At 41.8% G+C, this 14,889-nt stretch overlaps 2 protein-coding genes across 6 annotated transcripts in view; one reads left to right on the forward strand and one right to left on the reverse strand.

Moving 5' to 3' along the window:
* Positions 1 to 14,889, reverse strand: part of f9a (coagulation factor IXa) — a 109,276-nt gene that overhangs the window by 55,198 nt on the left and 39,189 nt on the right. The gene's annotated exons all lie outside the window — the stretch shown is intronic.
* Positions 1 to 14,889, forward strand: part of fgf13a (fibroblast growth factor 13a) — an 81,466-nt gene that overhangs the window by 42,169 nt on the left and 24,408 nt on the right. The window contains exon 1 of one of the 5 annotated variants that reach the window (XM_035649396.2): positions 13,314 to 13,636. The exons of the other annotated variants lie outside the window; for them this stretch is intronic. Within the exon in view, the coding sequence (XP_035505289.1) occupies positions 13,606 to 13,636 (31 nt within the window). The 5' untranslated portion in view covers positions 13,314 to 13,605. Of the gene's footprint in view, positions 1 to 13,313; positions 13,637 to 14,889 lie in introns of those variants that run through there. 5 annotated transcript variants of the gene reach the window in all.

Consider the following 14,889-nt stretch of genomic DNA (forward strand, 5'->3'; position numbering starts at 1 on the left):
TGACACAAGCAGTGGGACAAGTTTTCCCAAGAGTAAACAAGCGTTAAGCTACTTAATTTGGGCAATGAGGCAAACTGCTGAGTTAGCACTACATTAATGGGAGGCTAGCAAAGTGACTCCTGACAGCTGGGAGGATAGAGACTGCGTATAGGCAAATTTGTGTCTCTTAATTGGGGAGAGGTTTAGAAATCTAATATATTAAAAACTTTGCTTGACACATGGGTCATGATCCAGAAGTTTGTATGGTCAACTTTAATTTTCCAACATTACCAGTTCCCAGAATGGATGTTGATTAAATCTAGTTGTAGACCATTTCTTAAAGCTCTTAGATGAGGACCTTATTCCCTCACCATCTCTGCTTGCATTAGGGGTCATAATAGAAGATTTAACCCATACTATCCAAAGCTACTGTATGTAGAACTCCACATGATCCCAGTCAAAGTCAATAGGGCGCACACTATGTACAGTATTTGGTCAACAGCCAACGCTGCCGCATGCCTCTGCTAGTCATTCATCAGCCTGCTTCTTCCCTCATCACAAACACAGACATCGACTGGTAGCAACTGTTTCCTCTCTCCCCCTCTGTGCTCCCTTTCCCTTTGTTGTTTACTCATGAGACGTGAAACAAAAGTTATGTGTACTGTATGTACTAAATCGAGACACCAAAGCAGCAACTCAATGCTTAATCCTTTCCTTTTTGCTGGAGTTGTTGCTGTGTTGAGTTATTTTTAAAGTCGTATTAGATGCTTTTATTTGACAGCCTTTGATATCCAGGGTCGGTTGGTTGATTGACACCATATTGATTGGCCAGATTCAACTATCAGAGTGTGAAACTCATTCACATCCTGGTTTATTCTTTGGCATTCAATCACTTGTTTTTCAGGAACTCCTCTACATCAATAGGATGGTAATGTATATTGGAACTAAGACTAACCAACAACCGCATTTGAGGTATTGTGTCGGTTGTTATGTAAATGCAAAAGGAATGTGCAAAGGTTTATTTTTTTACCATGAAATGTCCCATTCAGTGTATAGTAAAATACTGACTGAAGTCTAAACTTATCAAACATAACTAATTACGCAGCCCTGACAAATAAAGATTGTCAAACGATATTTGCATTCGACCTTAAAAGTTCCTTAGACCTTCCAAATTTCCAGAGATGCCTGAGCATCAACGTTGCGGAAACCATAACAACTGTGTAGTTTGACTCGGACACATAGAGACAGTTGGAGGGTCATCTTGGCTGTTGGCAGCGCTAAGCAAAGTCCTTGCATGCCTTATCTCAGGGGGTCACCAAGTAATATGCTAGGCGGCTAGCCAGGGCTAATGTTGGCTACGATTCATACAGACACCCAATTTCTCCCATCACGTCGCCTGCCAGCCCACGAGACAGCTTGGCTATTCTCGGGAGCCGTAGAGAACCAAGATTAAGGACCAGAAAAGTCTTGCTGCCCTCCACATATACATAATAATATAATGTACAGTGACACTGCCAGAGGTTAGAGAAAAGTTGATTTGCTTAAATTCAAGAACCTTAAGTCATAATTGGCATCGACATTACAACACCGGTTGTGTAAAATGCTTCGCCAGCCAGAAAGTGTTTGTCTTCTTCCCATTTTTTCTTTCTTGGCTGAATCTCTGAGTGTTTCACTTAAAACAGATTAGCGCAGAGACAGAATGACAGTTTATTTACTTCCTTCTCAATGGTTAGATGTTTAGAAAGTGTCCAGGGTATTCCACGGTTGCCTTAGCCAATTTAATTCTGACTCTGTGAGTGCTGTGCAACCTTCTCTCCTCTCTACTTTGCAACAGCAGCTACCGTAAAGAAAACAGCTTAACACCCGCGTTATATTTGAATCACTGTGATATATTATAGGAGCTGTTTAATTTGATTTTCTACACTTACGCTTACAGAATCTTGTTTCACCCCTGTCCATTTGCTTACCCATCAACAGATTTGCACATAATGCACACACATTACTTCATCATTTCAAACTTTTTGGTTGTACTTTCTGACATCATCAGTTAGCATCAGGAAACAATAAAAGTAGATCTGAAAAACCTAAAAGTATACAAAAGAGTGCAATCATAAATAATTTAATAAGAGAGCAGTTTGATGCGATAGAGAGATCATGGATCCCTACACGAGCACAAAAGTTGATCTTGAAATTTGGCTGATTTGGGATTTAACGGGGAACTATTGAAGTTTAGAAGTAGATGTCCTGACTTGACAGATGATTCCACAGCTTGTTTGCATCACCAAAAGGATGTTTTGAAGAAATATAGCCATCATCAGAAACAGTGTTGTGATGCCTTCAAATTGCATCCCATTAGCAAACAGAGTCGCTCACTGAGGATCATAAAGAAGAGAAAGCAAGGGAGCTTGCAACACAACCGCAAAAAGAGTTTGAAACTACAAATTTGCAAATAGCAAGGATATTCTTTTGGAGAAAACCCAGGACATGAGCTGGGAGGTCCTAGCTGAGTTGGTATGGAATGACATGGATCCCAACTTCCCGTCTTTTTTCAAATAAATTTAAATTCCCTCCATCATTGGTAGCCATACATCTCTCAAGGTCAATGTAAATGCGTGTTCCTAGACAATTGATGGGCAAGACTGTTATACAACAATGCCAACTTACCAGTTGGCATTGTTCTACCCTTCATCTGCTCCCTCCAGCATGCGCCTCCTTTCACGAAGGCGAACATTACCATCTGCTGGTGTTTGTCAAATGAGCACTAATGTAAGTAACTCAATTGACCTGTGTGACATGCCCCTTACCTCCGACAATCTCCAGCAGAGTGTAGAACCGTGTTCCTGCTCATCCTTCACAATAACACGCAGCCTCAGTCGGTTGTTTTTCATCAGTATGCAGTGAGGAGGCCTGCAAGTCATTATCGTAGACTCAAATCTAATTTTACGCCGTGCATACGGGCGACGAAGCGGGACAGGCCAGCGCATTGGACTGAATAAACAACAACATAGAGGTGTTGCATCTGTGCGGCTGTGCTTGACCTTCAGCTGTCAGGTATTGCCGAGACATAGCAGGATGTTTGCTCGTATACAAATGTACACAGATACACATGCATACAACTGCAGCAATAGAGACATTTACAAATGTATTTTTTAGTATTTTTTTACTGCTCAGCCTTCAAGCATTGTCCAGTCTATGCAATCCCACAGGGGCCTCTGACAAATGTCCTCCGAAAAGCGTCCTCCTGACATCAATACCTTCTGCTGTTGCTTCAACGGCTTGTCAGAATCCTTTTTTTTCTTCTTCTTAAAACCACTTATAAATATATATCATGACGAACTTTTCTATTTGAGTGATTTGTCTCCTCCCTTATTACGTCTCTGGCACATCAATGCACTTAATACCTGGAGTATAATCTGGTAGCAGTTGTCCGTCCAATCTGAACTTTTGAGCTTTGTTCATGAACTGTACATGTCCTCTTGGACCTACAGCCTTATGGCAGACATTAGTGTTTCTCCCTAATCCACTGGCTGGGGAGATAATTAGACATTGCACATCTCATCAAGGCCTGCCACCATACATTGACAGCTGTCTCTCCTTGTTGCTCTCTCGGTCCCTCTTGCTAACACACACTCAGAATGAAAGGACAAAAACAAAGTAAATTCCAAAGTTGATCATAGCTAATATGTGAACCAAGACAAGGCAACTACATGTTGCTCGCGTGTTGTGAAAAAAAAAGAAGCTTCCTCAATGTAATGATGAATACCAGGGATGTTCTCTTGGCTCTGTTCTGTTGGTGTGAGGAGGTCACAGGCCTCAGATACATGTTCAGTATGATGTAATGGTTAGCGATCAGACAGACAGGCAGGCGTTCAGCTGCACTGATGGTAGCACATAAACCATCATCACAACAGGCCAGTGTCACGCAGCCTCTCATCTCTAATCTGTGCTCCTGAAAGCCAAAGCATTGGTTAATATGTCCTAATCTCCTCATGCTATCTCCTCAATTGCAAACACACACGCACACACACACACTGACAGTGGATGGCGGTGTGTACCAGAGGTCATGCCTGGAGATTCAGGAACGGTTCTTTTCCTACACTCTGTGGTACAGATCTGAAACAGCAGCACTATGAAAGACTTGCTCTGACTCGTGGCAGAGTTGAATATGTTTTTGTGGCAGATACTCTGTGAACTGACTGAGTTCCAGACAGAAAATACCTCAACAGCAACAGCAAGAACTTAGCCTTAGAAACATAATATGGGCTCCAGTCATTCGCACCGATTCTTCAATTGGTAGTAGACAGCTCAGTGCAATCATTCAATCATGTTGAAGTGCAGCTGATAGCCCATACATTCCTTGTTACTACAATAATGAAAGGCAAAATAATTTGAAAATGTTCCATCAGTCATAATAATCATTAAAAAACTACTGCTACACATGCACCGTCTTCCCTCTTGGATGACATAAACTAACAACCATTTGAAAGTAAAGACTTTTACTCTCTAGTCTCTACTTATACTTTCTACTTTACTTTTAATTTCTACTCCACAAAAAAGATGAAGACCTGAAGTTGTATCTCCACACATACACACACGTAGACAGAGATATAAAACACGTATCATACAGAACCATATGATATATGAGATAAAGATACTACTCCTTCAAAATCCTCCAGACCACTTCTGACACCATGACTGACACACACACACACACACACACACACACACACACACACACACACACACACACACACACACACACACACACACACACACACACACACACACACACACACACACACACACACACACACACACACACACACACACACACACACACACACACACACACACACACACACACACACACACAGCAGCAAGGAGTCTGCGGTGCTAACTTTGGATCCCTCTTCATCCCTTGGATCGTTCTTATTTAACTGTTCACAACTCAAATCAAAGAGACGCATAAATATATGATGCTGCACTGCTTTTGAAAATAGTCTGGTTTCTGATTTGAGGAATCAGTTGGCTACATTGGAAGGCCGATACCTTCAAATACAGCAACAGTGAGCCCATTTTGTAAAAAAATGTATTTGTAATGACTTATTGCCCTGTGTCAGCTGGGATTAGCTCCAGTACCCCGTGTGTCCCTTTAAGGATAGAGCAGTAAAGATAATGGATGGATATAGATAATGACTGGAATTTGGCTCCACTGCGAAGAATGTGTGATGGAGGGATGAGGAATGCTGCCGTCCCTAATCGACACAAACGAGTGCATATGGAATCAGTTGGGTTTTTTTTTCTCTTAAGAATGTTTTTCCAGTCAAGGACACAACTCAGACTCAAAGGAATGCTAAAATAATTCAGTAGCCTAAGTTTGACATTGATTTGATTGACATGATTTTGCTTGACTATTTTGGAATATGTAAATTCTAAATAAGAGGAGAGGGCTGCAAATTAACTACAAGGCCCAGGACAGAGATTCAAAGATCTCTGTTAAGTTCATTATGTATTTTTTTGTTTGTTTTTTGTCTTTTGTTAGAATACTGCGGTTACCAGTTTCTAGTTACCAAGCATTTGGGTAGTGGCTGGTATAAATTTGCTTACAATAGTGTAATGCAGGCAGAGGGATTAGATTACATTGTGTTATGACTGAGGGCTTCATTATGATTTTACAAGTCCAATGCTGTGCTGTGATAGAACATTTCATTTTATAAGCCTGCTACAAACCACAGAGAGCCATCACTGCTTTACTGCTGTGTTTTGGCCTAGTTTCTCATACATACCTCTGCCGGGTTCTCTATCAGCTCGTCACAGCTCCTCCCACTTAATATGGTCCAAACACTGGACCACTACCATCCATTGTCATTATGTGTCCATCGATTTGTCTGTGTGCTGACTTTACTAACAAGCACATGGGAATGAGGGTGAAAAGTGGGATAGTCTGCGTTGGGAAGGCAACATGACCTATTTACCCACCCACTCCCGTCAGTTGAGTCATGTCTCCTGTCGTGTCACTTCCAGTTTAGCCGATCTGTTCCACCTAACGCGTTGGGCTTTTAAGTATAGTGAAATAATCCATGCCAATCTGAACCATGCAATCACGCTGGCATGTGTACGCACGTAAATTTTTCTTTAAGTGTACATAATCATTTAACCTCAAATGTAGCATCATAGGTTTTTAAAATACATTTACAACCATTTGTCATTTACTGTAAACACAACAGCCGAAGAAGAATCCTAGACCGCGCATCATCCCCCGTCTCCCTGATCTTTGTCAGGGCATCATGAGTCAACACTGTGTCCTGCCAGGGGGATGAAAACCCAAACCTCTTCCTTGAGGAAATGCATCAGTGGCAGGGGAAATCTAGCGAGTGTGGTCGGACTAAAATGAGCTTCATTAATGTTCACATGCAGTTCACTACACTGCACATTTGATCTCATTGCATAATGTTTACTCTTACTCTTGAGGCAAGACAAGGGATGTGATGGGGTTATTCTGAGGACAGAGACCTGGTTAATGGCCACTAAGACTGTTTATTACACCTGCATGGACGGGGAGGACAAATATCTTGGCAGGTGTCAGTGTTTATTCCTACAACTGTCAGGACCTTGTTCTAATGCTATTTCTAAACTAAACAGCCCGTTAGCTTTTGTTCTAATTCTAGTTCAAGAATTGCACAGTTTGTTCTTCCGTCATCCTTATTAGGAAGTGTCTATCACACGAGACAACAATGTGTCCCAAGTTCGCAACTCTTAAAAAAGAAGCAAGCACGACCTTCTGCTCTTGTGTGAGTCTCAGAGCTTCCTTTGTGTCTCCGTCGGTAAGTCGACAGTTTAAGCCAGCTGGTGTCTGAAATGATGCCTTTAATCTCACTCCATTCCTTTCCTTGATGTGTCATACTGGAAGGGATATGTAGGACAACATCACTCCATTTACTGTATTCTGGGACTAAGACTGCTCCTGCTAGACAGGGTATAATTAGACAGGACTTATTTAACCAAACTTCCAGAAAGCCTGAGCTTCTATATTTTGGCTGTAGCACACTTCCTTGATTTCTCTTTGATAGCAGATGAGATCCTATCTCCTTTGTCGCTAACCTAGGAACAGGCATCATGTGCACCAAGCTAATAGACAACAGTATATTATCTACAAAATGATATTAATATATATAATAGTGAATTTCAGCCGTACAGTACAACAAAGATGCTTTCCAAACAATCTTCCCTGATTCATTTCAATTAAATCAACATTATACTATGGTTCCGCCGTTCTATATGGCCTGCTGCTGATTAAAGTGTTTACACTATCGAAGACTCCAGCGACATTTTTTGCCGCCTTCCTCCTGCTTAGAACAACACTGGTTATGATTCAGCCACAATCCCCCAGGGGACCTGAGAGCTGTGGGGTCATGTTGTTGTCAGACACATTCACATTCACACACACAGTCATAGATGACCTTTAGGGACCTTACATAATGTGGCCTTCATTTCTATGAGACCCCAAGTGAGCTATTTCCTAATTGGGGTCACAGCTTTTGTCCCCAAAATTTGGACAAGCTGTGTCCAATTGATTGTTTTTTTAGTCTGAAAATTATATATATATATATACATATATATATACATACATATATATATATACACATACATATATATATATACATATATACATATACATATATACATATATACATATACATTATATATATATATATATATATATATTTAGGGAGAGAGCTAGACGGAGAGAGAAAGAAAGAGATACAGAGAGGTCTGGGGTCTGGGTTTTTTTATTAAAGTTTTGCCTATTATCCTCATAGTTGTTTGAAGTCTGAAGAGAAGTAAGGGTCAGCTGGTTAGAGAGAGAGAGAGAGAGCGCGTCTGTGGTTTTTCACTCTTTGGGGTAATGAGGGCACATCGCCGGTGCAGCATTAGTCATTCTGAGCAGGCTTCTGTCTGAACACTGGTCATTTCACACACCGTTTGGTGCCTCTGATTGAGATTTCTCCACATCATTACAGGCTAGTCTCTCTCTCTCACATGCACACACACGCACGCGCACACACACACACACACACACACACACACACACACACACACACACACACACACACACACACGATACATACGCATATACTGACACAGAGTGCAGAGGCCACACTGTGTGAAACTCCACGGTATGCTTGTAAGCTAAATGCAGTTCAATTAAGAAGTGACAGCTTGTAGGGGCGAGCTTGTGGAAAAATATTCACCTGTGTATTTGCTGCATACTCTTGAGTACCTGCAAGGCACAGTTGATTTTAAATCTTGTAAATAAAAATACTTGTAAATTATAGATAGTTGGACTTGCTGCCCCTCGTTTGAATGTGTGGTCAAGTTTCTTGCCCACAAAAAGAAAGATGTGCACATGTATCCTCATTACAACAATAATGTCCTCAATATCAGTGTAATCTTTAAATTGCAATAGAAACAATCCTTGTGGTTATGAGTCAAAATGTTTATGCCATGCAGTATAATGCTCAACAGGTCACTTTTTTTCTGGTGATAATTGCCTTTCTCCCTCTTTATAACTTGCCTTTAGCTGTGAAGCTCCAGATTGCAAAAATAGATGAAAATAATTCAGCGGCGCACCTCCTCAGCTATTTGTATCTTTATCAGACAAACAGTTTCAAAGTGTCTGGCGGATGCTCATCTCCTGAAAATGCTTCACTTCTTTGTTTCGGTGCCATATTTAACTTTTACTGATGTATGAAATAGAATTGTGTTCTATTAGCTCTGCTTTTTCTCTGTGTGAGACAAAATCTGGCAGCGCTGATCAGCAGTCAAAGTCTTTGAAGCCCATTTTTAGACAAAAGATGAGAGGTTAGATGACAAACGCCGTCTGCTCCTAATTCTTTTTTTGGCATTTTAAAAGTGAGCAACTGCTCCTCACTGATAGCTCGCACAGACAGTAGAGACGTTTCTCTACACTCAGCCGACAACCTCGTTTTCCCTTTAGGTGGACATCATCCTGCTTCCCACTGGCGGAAATAATGACACTTGTGTCCTCCAGTTTCACTCCTTGCTTCCTCGCATTGAACACAGCCCTGTGGTTCTAAAGCTGTAGAATAAATCACACAATCATTTCCATGACTCGGCCAGTCAGCCATGACTGTATTGTCGCCCCCCCCCCCCCCCCTCTGCTAGAAACCCAAGTGACTGATGGCTTCTTCTTCTCCCGATACCCAACCCCCCATTCTCAGTGTACGCTCTCTCTTCGTCTTTATCTTTCACACACACCCTCTCGTACGTATGTGCAGTCTCCATGGTAACGCATGGTATCAGTATGGCACTGGTGGTCTAGCATGCTGCAAGCCACTATTGTAGTGGATTTACTGTACCAGCGCGCACACAAAAAGCAGCAGACAGCCAGCACGGTGCTGCCAGGAGGCTGAACGATTTGAGCAGCAAACCCTTTGAGCTGATAGGAGATCATCACTTCACTTTATCTCCTCACTCTGAACCAAGAGGGTCAAATATAAACTCTGATATTGCAGTATATGACGTACCAGAGGTTTCCGTTATATGAAAATGTTAATTTAGCTGGAAGTTAAATGTCTTTGATATAATCAGTGGAATCCTTGTATGCAGCTTTGCCCTCTATCAAACACCATGAGCTAAGGTTGACCTCATCCATTTATTCAGCGTCTGCCCTTGGAGGCCAATTTTCTTACTGAATATAAAAAATGAATTGAAGCCTGGGTGTTGTCACGACAGCCTCTGGTTATTAGTAAGAAAAGATTGCTTTCATTGTTTGGTTATATTTTATAGAACAAAGGTCAACACAGTGCTCAACCTTGGCAGCACACGAGCCGATCGCTCCCCTTTCCTCTGGAGTTCTGCTCTCTAGTGACCGGAGACAGAAAGAGCATCAAGGGGCCGGGATCCTTTTGGGCCCATTTGATTCTTGTGGTCCTTACAGTTGGTTGTGTAAATGCAGGTTGACTTAAGTTTTTCATAAAAATAGGTTTTGACTGTGTCTTTATTTCTTTGGCAGTGGTTTCTCCACTTTTTTCTTCCCTGGCTCAACCTGGCTTAAACAAACAAATCCATTTCACACATAATTTTTTGGTCTATTATATTTTAGCATTTACACTTTGTTTCATTGCAAAACTAAATCATTTAATTGTAGTTTCAGACATGTTACATATTATGTGTACTGTGATTGTATTACAATAGATGTAAGACAAAACTGTGTGCTTTTAGATACAATTATTCTTGTGTGTTTGTGTGTGTGTGTGTGTGTGTGTGTGTGTGTGTCTGTGTGTGAGAGAGAGAGATACTAGAGTACAATGAAGGTCCTGGGAGGCCACACCAGACTGGAATTCTGGGGCTGTAGAGTAATTAATGTTCCCCTGGCACACAAGCAACCAAAGTGTGCATATGTGTGTGTGTGTGTGTGTAGGTGTGCGTGTGTGCGTGTGTGTGTGTGTATTTACTATTTACATTATTTACATCTACTTGAGCAGTTTGTTACAGAGGCCAATTGTATCTGTGTTATTGAAACAGACACATTATATCTTGCAAAACGACAGAAAAGAGGACAAGGTCGTTATTTTCCTAAAGTCTTCTGAATACAAATGATACATCAGAAATATAAACGTCTATAATAAATACTATTTTCATTGTTCAACACCTTGTCTATTCAGAATATGTCTCTCTCCTTTACTTATCTCACCAGTTCCACTCATTTGATATTTTAATATCTTTACGTCTCCATCACAGCTTGACTGCTGCTGCGGAGAAAAGTGCTACAGAAGCAGAAGGGACATTATCAGGGCTGTACACATTTGCCCTTTCTTTAGTATCATCTGAGGTGTTTGACTAGTGTCACCGTTGTACAATTCAGCCCGACTCTCGTCCCCTCCCTCTGCCCTCCTCACTGTCATTGATAAACCCAGCGATCCCCCTTAAGGGCCGCGCTGTCTACGTTGAGTGATGGCACCAGTTTATCAGTAGTGGTACGACCGAGGCAAAACCTGGTATCGGCCTCTGTTAGCGCGGAGGTCCGTCTGTAAGCTCATGGCAGAATTACAGTAGAGGTATCGGGTAGAACCAGACATGGATACTGAATGTTGCTGTGTAAATCACTGTACAGAGGTCCAGTATGCTCCCTGTCGTAGAGTGCAGTTGTAACATATACATGTGAGTATTCCTGCCTTACATGCTCAACTACTTCTATACTGTTGGAGGAGAGATCACATTTTATAAGGCACTGCATTTAAAAGGACTGGAGTTGTGTTTTCTCATCGTCTATGGCACATAGTCGTATTGGGCACCTTCACAAAAAAGTATGGTTGCTGTCATTTTCGACTCGCATTTGTAACAAGATACACCTATTTTCCCCTGCATTTTTTTAGACAACTGTTAAAATATAAGTTGTAATACTAGTTAGATAATAGTAGAATTTAATATTTTAATAAAACATTATAATTATTTTACCAATTACTTTTCAGGCTCTTCAAGACCTGTCTCCTTTTTATATATCTGACCCGTTAGTGCACTACTCACCAGCTCGTATACCTTGAGGTTCACAGGAAGAAGGACCCTAACCCCTAACCCTGAAAACTAAAGGGGACAGAGCCTCTGCAGTCAGGGCCTCGACGCCCTGGAATGATCTGCCCGAGGAAGTCCAAACCTCTAATTTCCAACATTTCAACTTGACACACTGTATTACTCACAGCTTTATTGCCTGCTGCTGGATGACTTTAGTTTTGCCCTGCTTGGCGTCATAAACATTCCACTCGTCATCACAGTTATTGTCGCCCCGGACGGTCCCAGCTGTTCCCAACATGATAATGATGCCATAAAGCCCAGTTCCACCTTGAAACAACCTTTGGCTATACAATCTTTTCATAGCCTGCGTGGGGTTAAAGGTCAGACTCCATCTATGGAAGACATCGATGACAGTGAAAGAGAAAACAAATTGGTCCAAGTCTGTAATGTATCTTGTGTCATTTACGCAACATCCCTTGTAAATCAATATATTGATACTGGCCCGTGAAACATTTATATTCCTATCAAGTGACTTGGATACTATACAAGTGGTAACATTGAAAGTACATTAACCTTTAATGAGGGATGTAGTTTCTTGTGACTGGTCGGCATTTAGCATCATCACTCAATCGCCATCCTTAAATGTCATTGTTGTGTGGTGCTGGTACACAACAGCTCAGTGTTCGTCAGCTCACTCAAATCCTGGAATTAATGTATAGATAGTGATTAGTATTAATGTTATTAGGATATGAGCACACTTTCTGAATCACAACTATGAGCTCTATACATAACTATATTTATATAGCGCTATTCTCGTCTTGTGGACCACCCAAAGCGCTTTGCAGTACAAGTCACATTCACCCAATCACAAACACATTCATACTGCGTTTCTATACAGAGCTTTTTCTATCATACATCATTCATACACTGCCGGCAACTTAAGGGTTAAGTGTCTTGCCCAATGACACATTGGCACGGGGACAGGGGGAGCCAGGGATCGAACCGTCGACCTTCAGGTTATTGGACGACCCCTCTCTATCTCTTGAGGCAAAGCCGCCCCAAAATATTTTACTCACTTCCACGTTAAAGTGAGGTTTGCAAAGCTCAAAAGAGTCAGACACTCATTTAATTGGAAACAGACCAACTCTAAAAAAAAATATCTCTAATTCTGATTCTCTTGTCTTGACTCTAAAAATGACTTGAGTTTTGTTTTTGCTGCATTCTCCCTTTAGAGCGAATACGCTGCTCTTGATAGTCAGTACAATTGCTCCATCTAGTGTTCACATGTGTGCACTGTCAGTCCACAGAGATACAGTGAGTCTTACAGTAGGTATGCTCCTGAGGTTCAGAGCTCATTATTCAGTCTATCGTCCTATACTTATGTCCCTTACCATAAAACTGCACTAATATGAAATAGAGCTGTCCAAGCCAAACAAGAAACCACAATCCGTGTTTTGCAGGGACAGAGATTAATGCCCCTAAATAATACCATGTCATATTTGGTCAATTTCAGTCTTGGCTGAGTGATTTGTACAAGCTGCCTCTACAGTTTCACAGAACAGAGAATAGAAAAAAAGATAGAAAAAAACACTTTGCCTAATGCATTCTGTTGTCTCCGTTGTTTGTACGTCGATATTTTCAGTCCAAAGTGACCAGGCTGGTATAACCGGTTTAGTCCACGCATTATCGGATCATTTTACATCTTTTTTTTTTTTTTCTTTTGTAATATGAGAGCAAAGTCTTCTGACCCAAGAAGGAAGTACAATCTCAGGCTGCGTTTTCGATCACTTTCCCCCCTCTCCTCCAATCTGGCCCCGTCGAGCGCAGGGAACGCGCCGGATCAACAAGACCTGGAGATGAATGTTTAATGAGCATTTTTCGGAGTCATAATGGCATGTCGCTAATGTCCTATAATGATCTTCCTGTTTGATGGCCACGCCTCGATGCTTTCTCCTCCACCGCGCCTCTCGAACACTTGTCTGACAATGCTTTGAACTTTGCTGAATTTAGAAGTAAGACTTTCACTCGTCGCCTTCACTCCACTAACCGGGGACTGTCAGTGCTCAGGTCTGTCTGCTTCGGCGTTGAATCATGACTTTCCCCTTGAGGAAATCGGTCTCAGGTAGGCTGCTGTTCTCTCTGCATTCACGCTGCTGCACTTGTTTTTTGTTGTTGTTGTTTTGCTTCAAATCATGTTTTAAGTGTTCATCACGCAAAGCTTCCAGACTTGTCTTGAGGAAAGTGCTGCAGGGCGCAGTGTTCGACCTGGATGTGTCCAGAGCGGTGAACCGCCCGGAGCTGTCCGTGGTGCTGAAGTCTGGGCACCTCGCTCCAGTTTCACACCGTCTGGTTTGAGCTTCTCAGTGTTTATTCGTATTTATGGTTTGGTTGTCAATGTTTACCTTTACGATAGTTCCTGCACTTTTACTTTCGGATGTGACTGTGCCACGTCTTCTATCCCATCAACCCAGACCCCCCTAATCCTGTGTTCGACGGGGGTCCGTTATTATTAATCAGAGCAAAGGAAATTAAAAGAAAATGTCTACGACAGTTTTGGACGGAGACTGTAGATGGCACCATTGGTCAGGCTGTTCCCGGTGGTCAGACCAGGACTGAGGAAGGGGAGCGACAGTGATGGCTGTCCGGAGGGTTAGTGATGACATTGTGCGTTTCATAAAACAGCGCTGGTCTTTTTCAGATGGTATTTTTTATGATGTGAATTCATTATTCACGAGCGGCGGCCTGTCGTAAAAGTTATACGAGGATAGACAGATTAAAACCATAATATACATCATATTTTTTTTATTTTTACTGACCAATAAATTAATATTGATGACTGGGGCGCGCACAACATCACAGATTACTCCACTACATTAATTCCTATTATACCGCTGACGTCTGTAGTCTCTGGACAGTCATCTGCTCGCGGGCAACGGAATCAGAGCAGTGATTTTAATTATGGTAGATCATATTTAGTTATTTATCTTTTTAAAGGCGTTATTAATATATTCTCCTCGTCTACGTATATGCACGTTCGCCATCACTCAAGTATGAAACTTGATTTGTTTTCTTTGGACATTCGTCGTGACGTCCAATCATGACTTCTGGACTGTCTCTTTCGTCACTTTGATTTCTGTGTAGTCGTCTAATAAAGTATCGGGAGACATGGGGCATGCTCTCTCCTCTTTTCACGCGTCTTGATACGAATTATCCCACATGGAGATGTCAATTTTCTAACTGTGCACATTGCACGGGTCCGTGTCACCAGTTGAGAAGCTCGTTCTCCAGGTGGGAGGTGGGATGCTCTCAGCTGCACAGCAGAGTCTCTGCCTCGCGCCGGGCTCGGATGTTCTGCGCCTCCTGCTCTTACCTCGC

The sequence above is a fragment of the Scophthalmus maximus genome, chromosome 9, assembly GCF_022379125.1.
Source record: "Scophthalmus maximus strain ysfricsl-2021 chromosome 9, ASM2237912v1, whole genome shotgun sequence".
NCBI classification, from domain to species: domain Eukaryota; kingdom Metazoa; phylum Chordata; class Actinopteri; order Pleuronectiformes; family Scophthalmidae; genus Scophthalmus; species Scophthalmus maximus.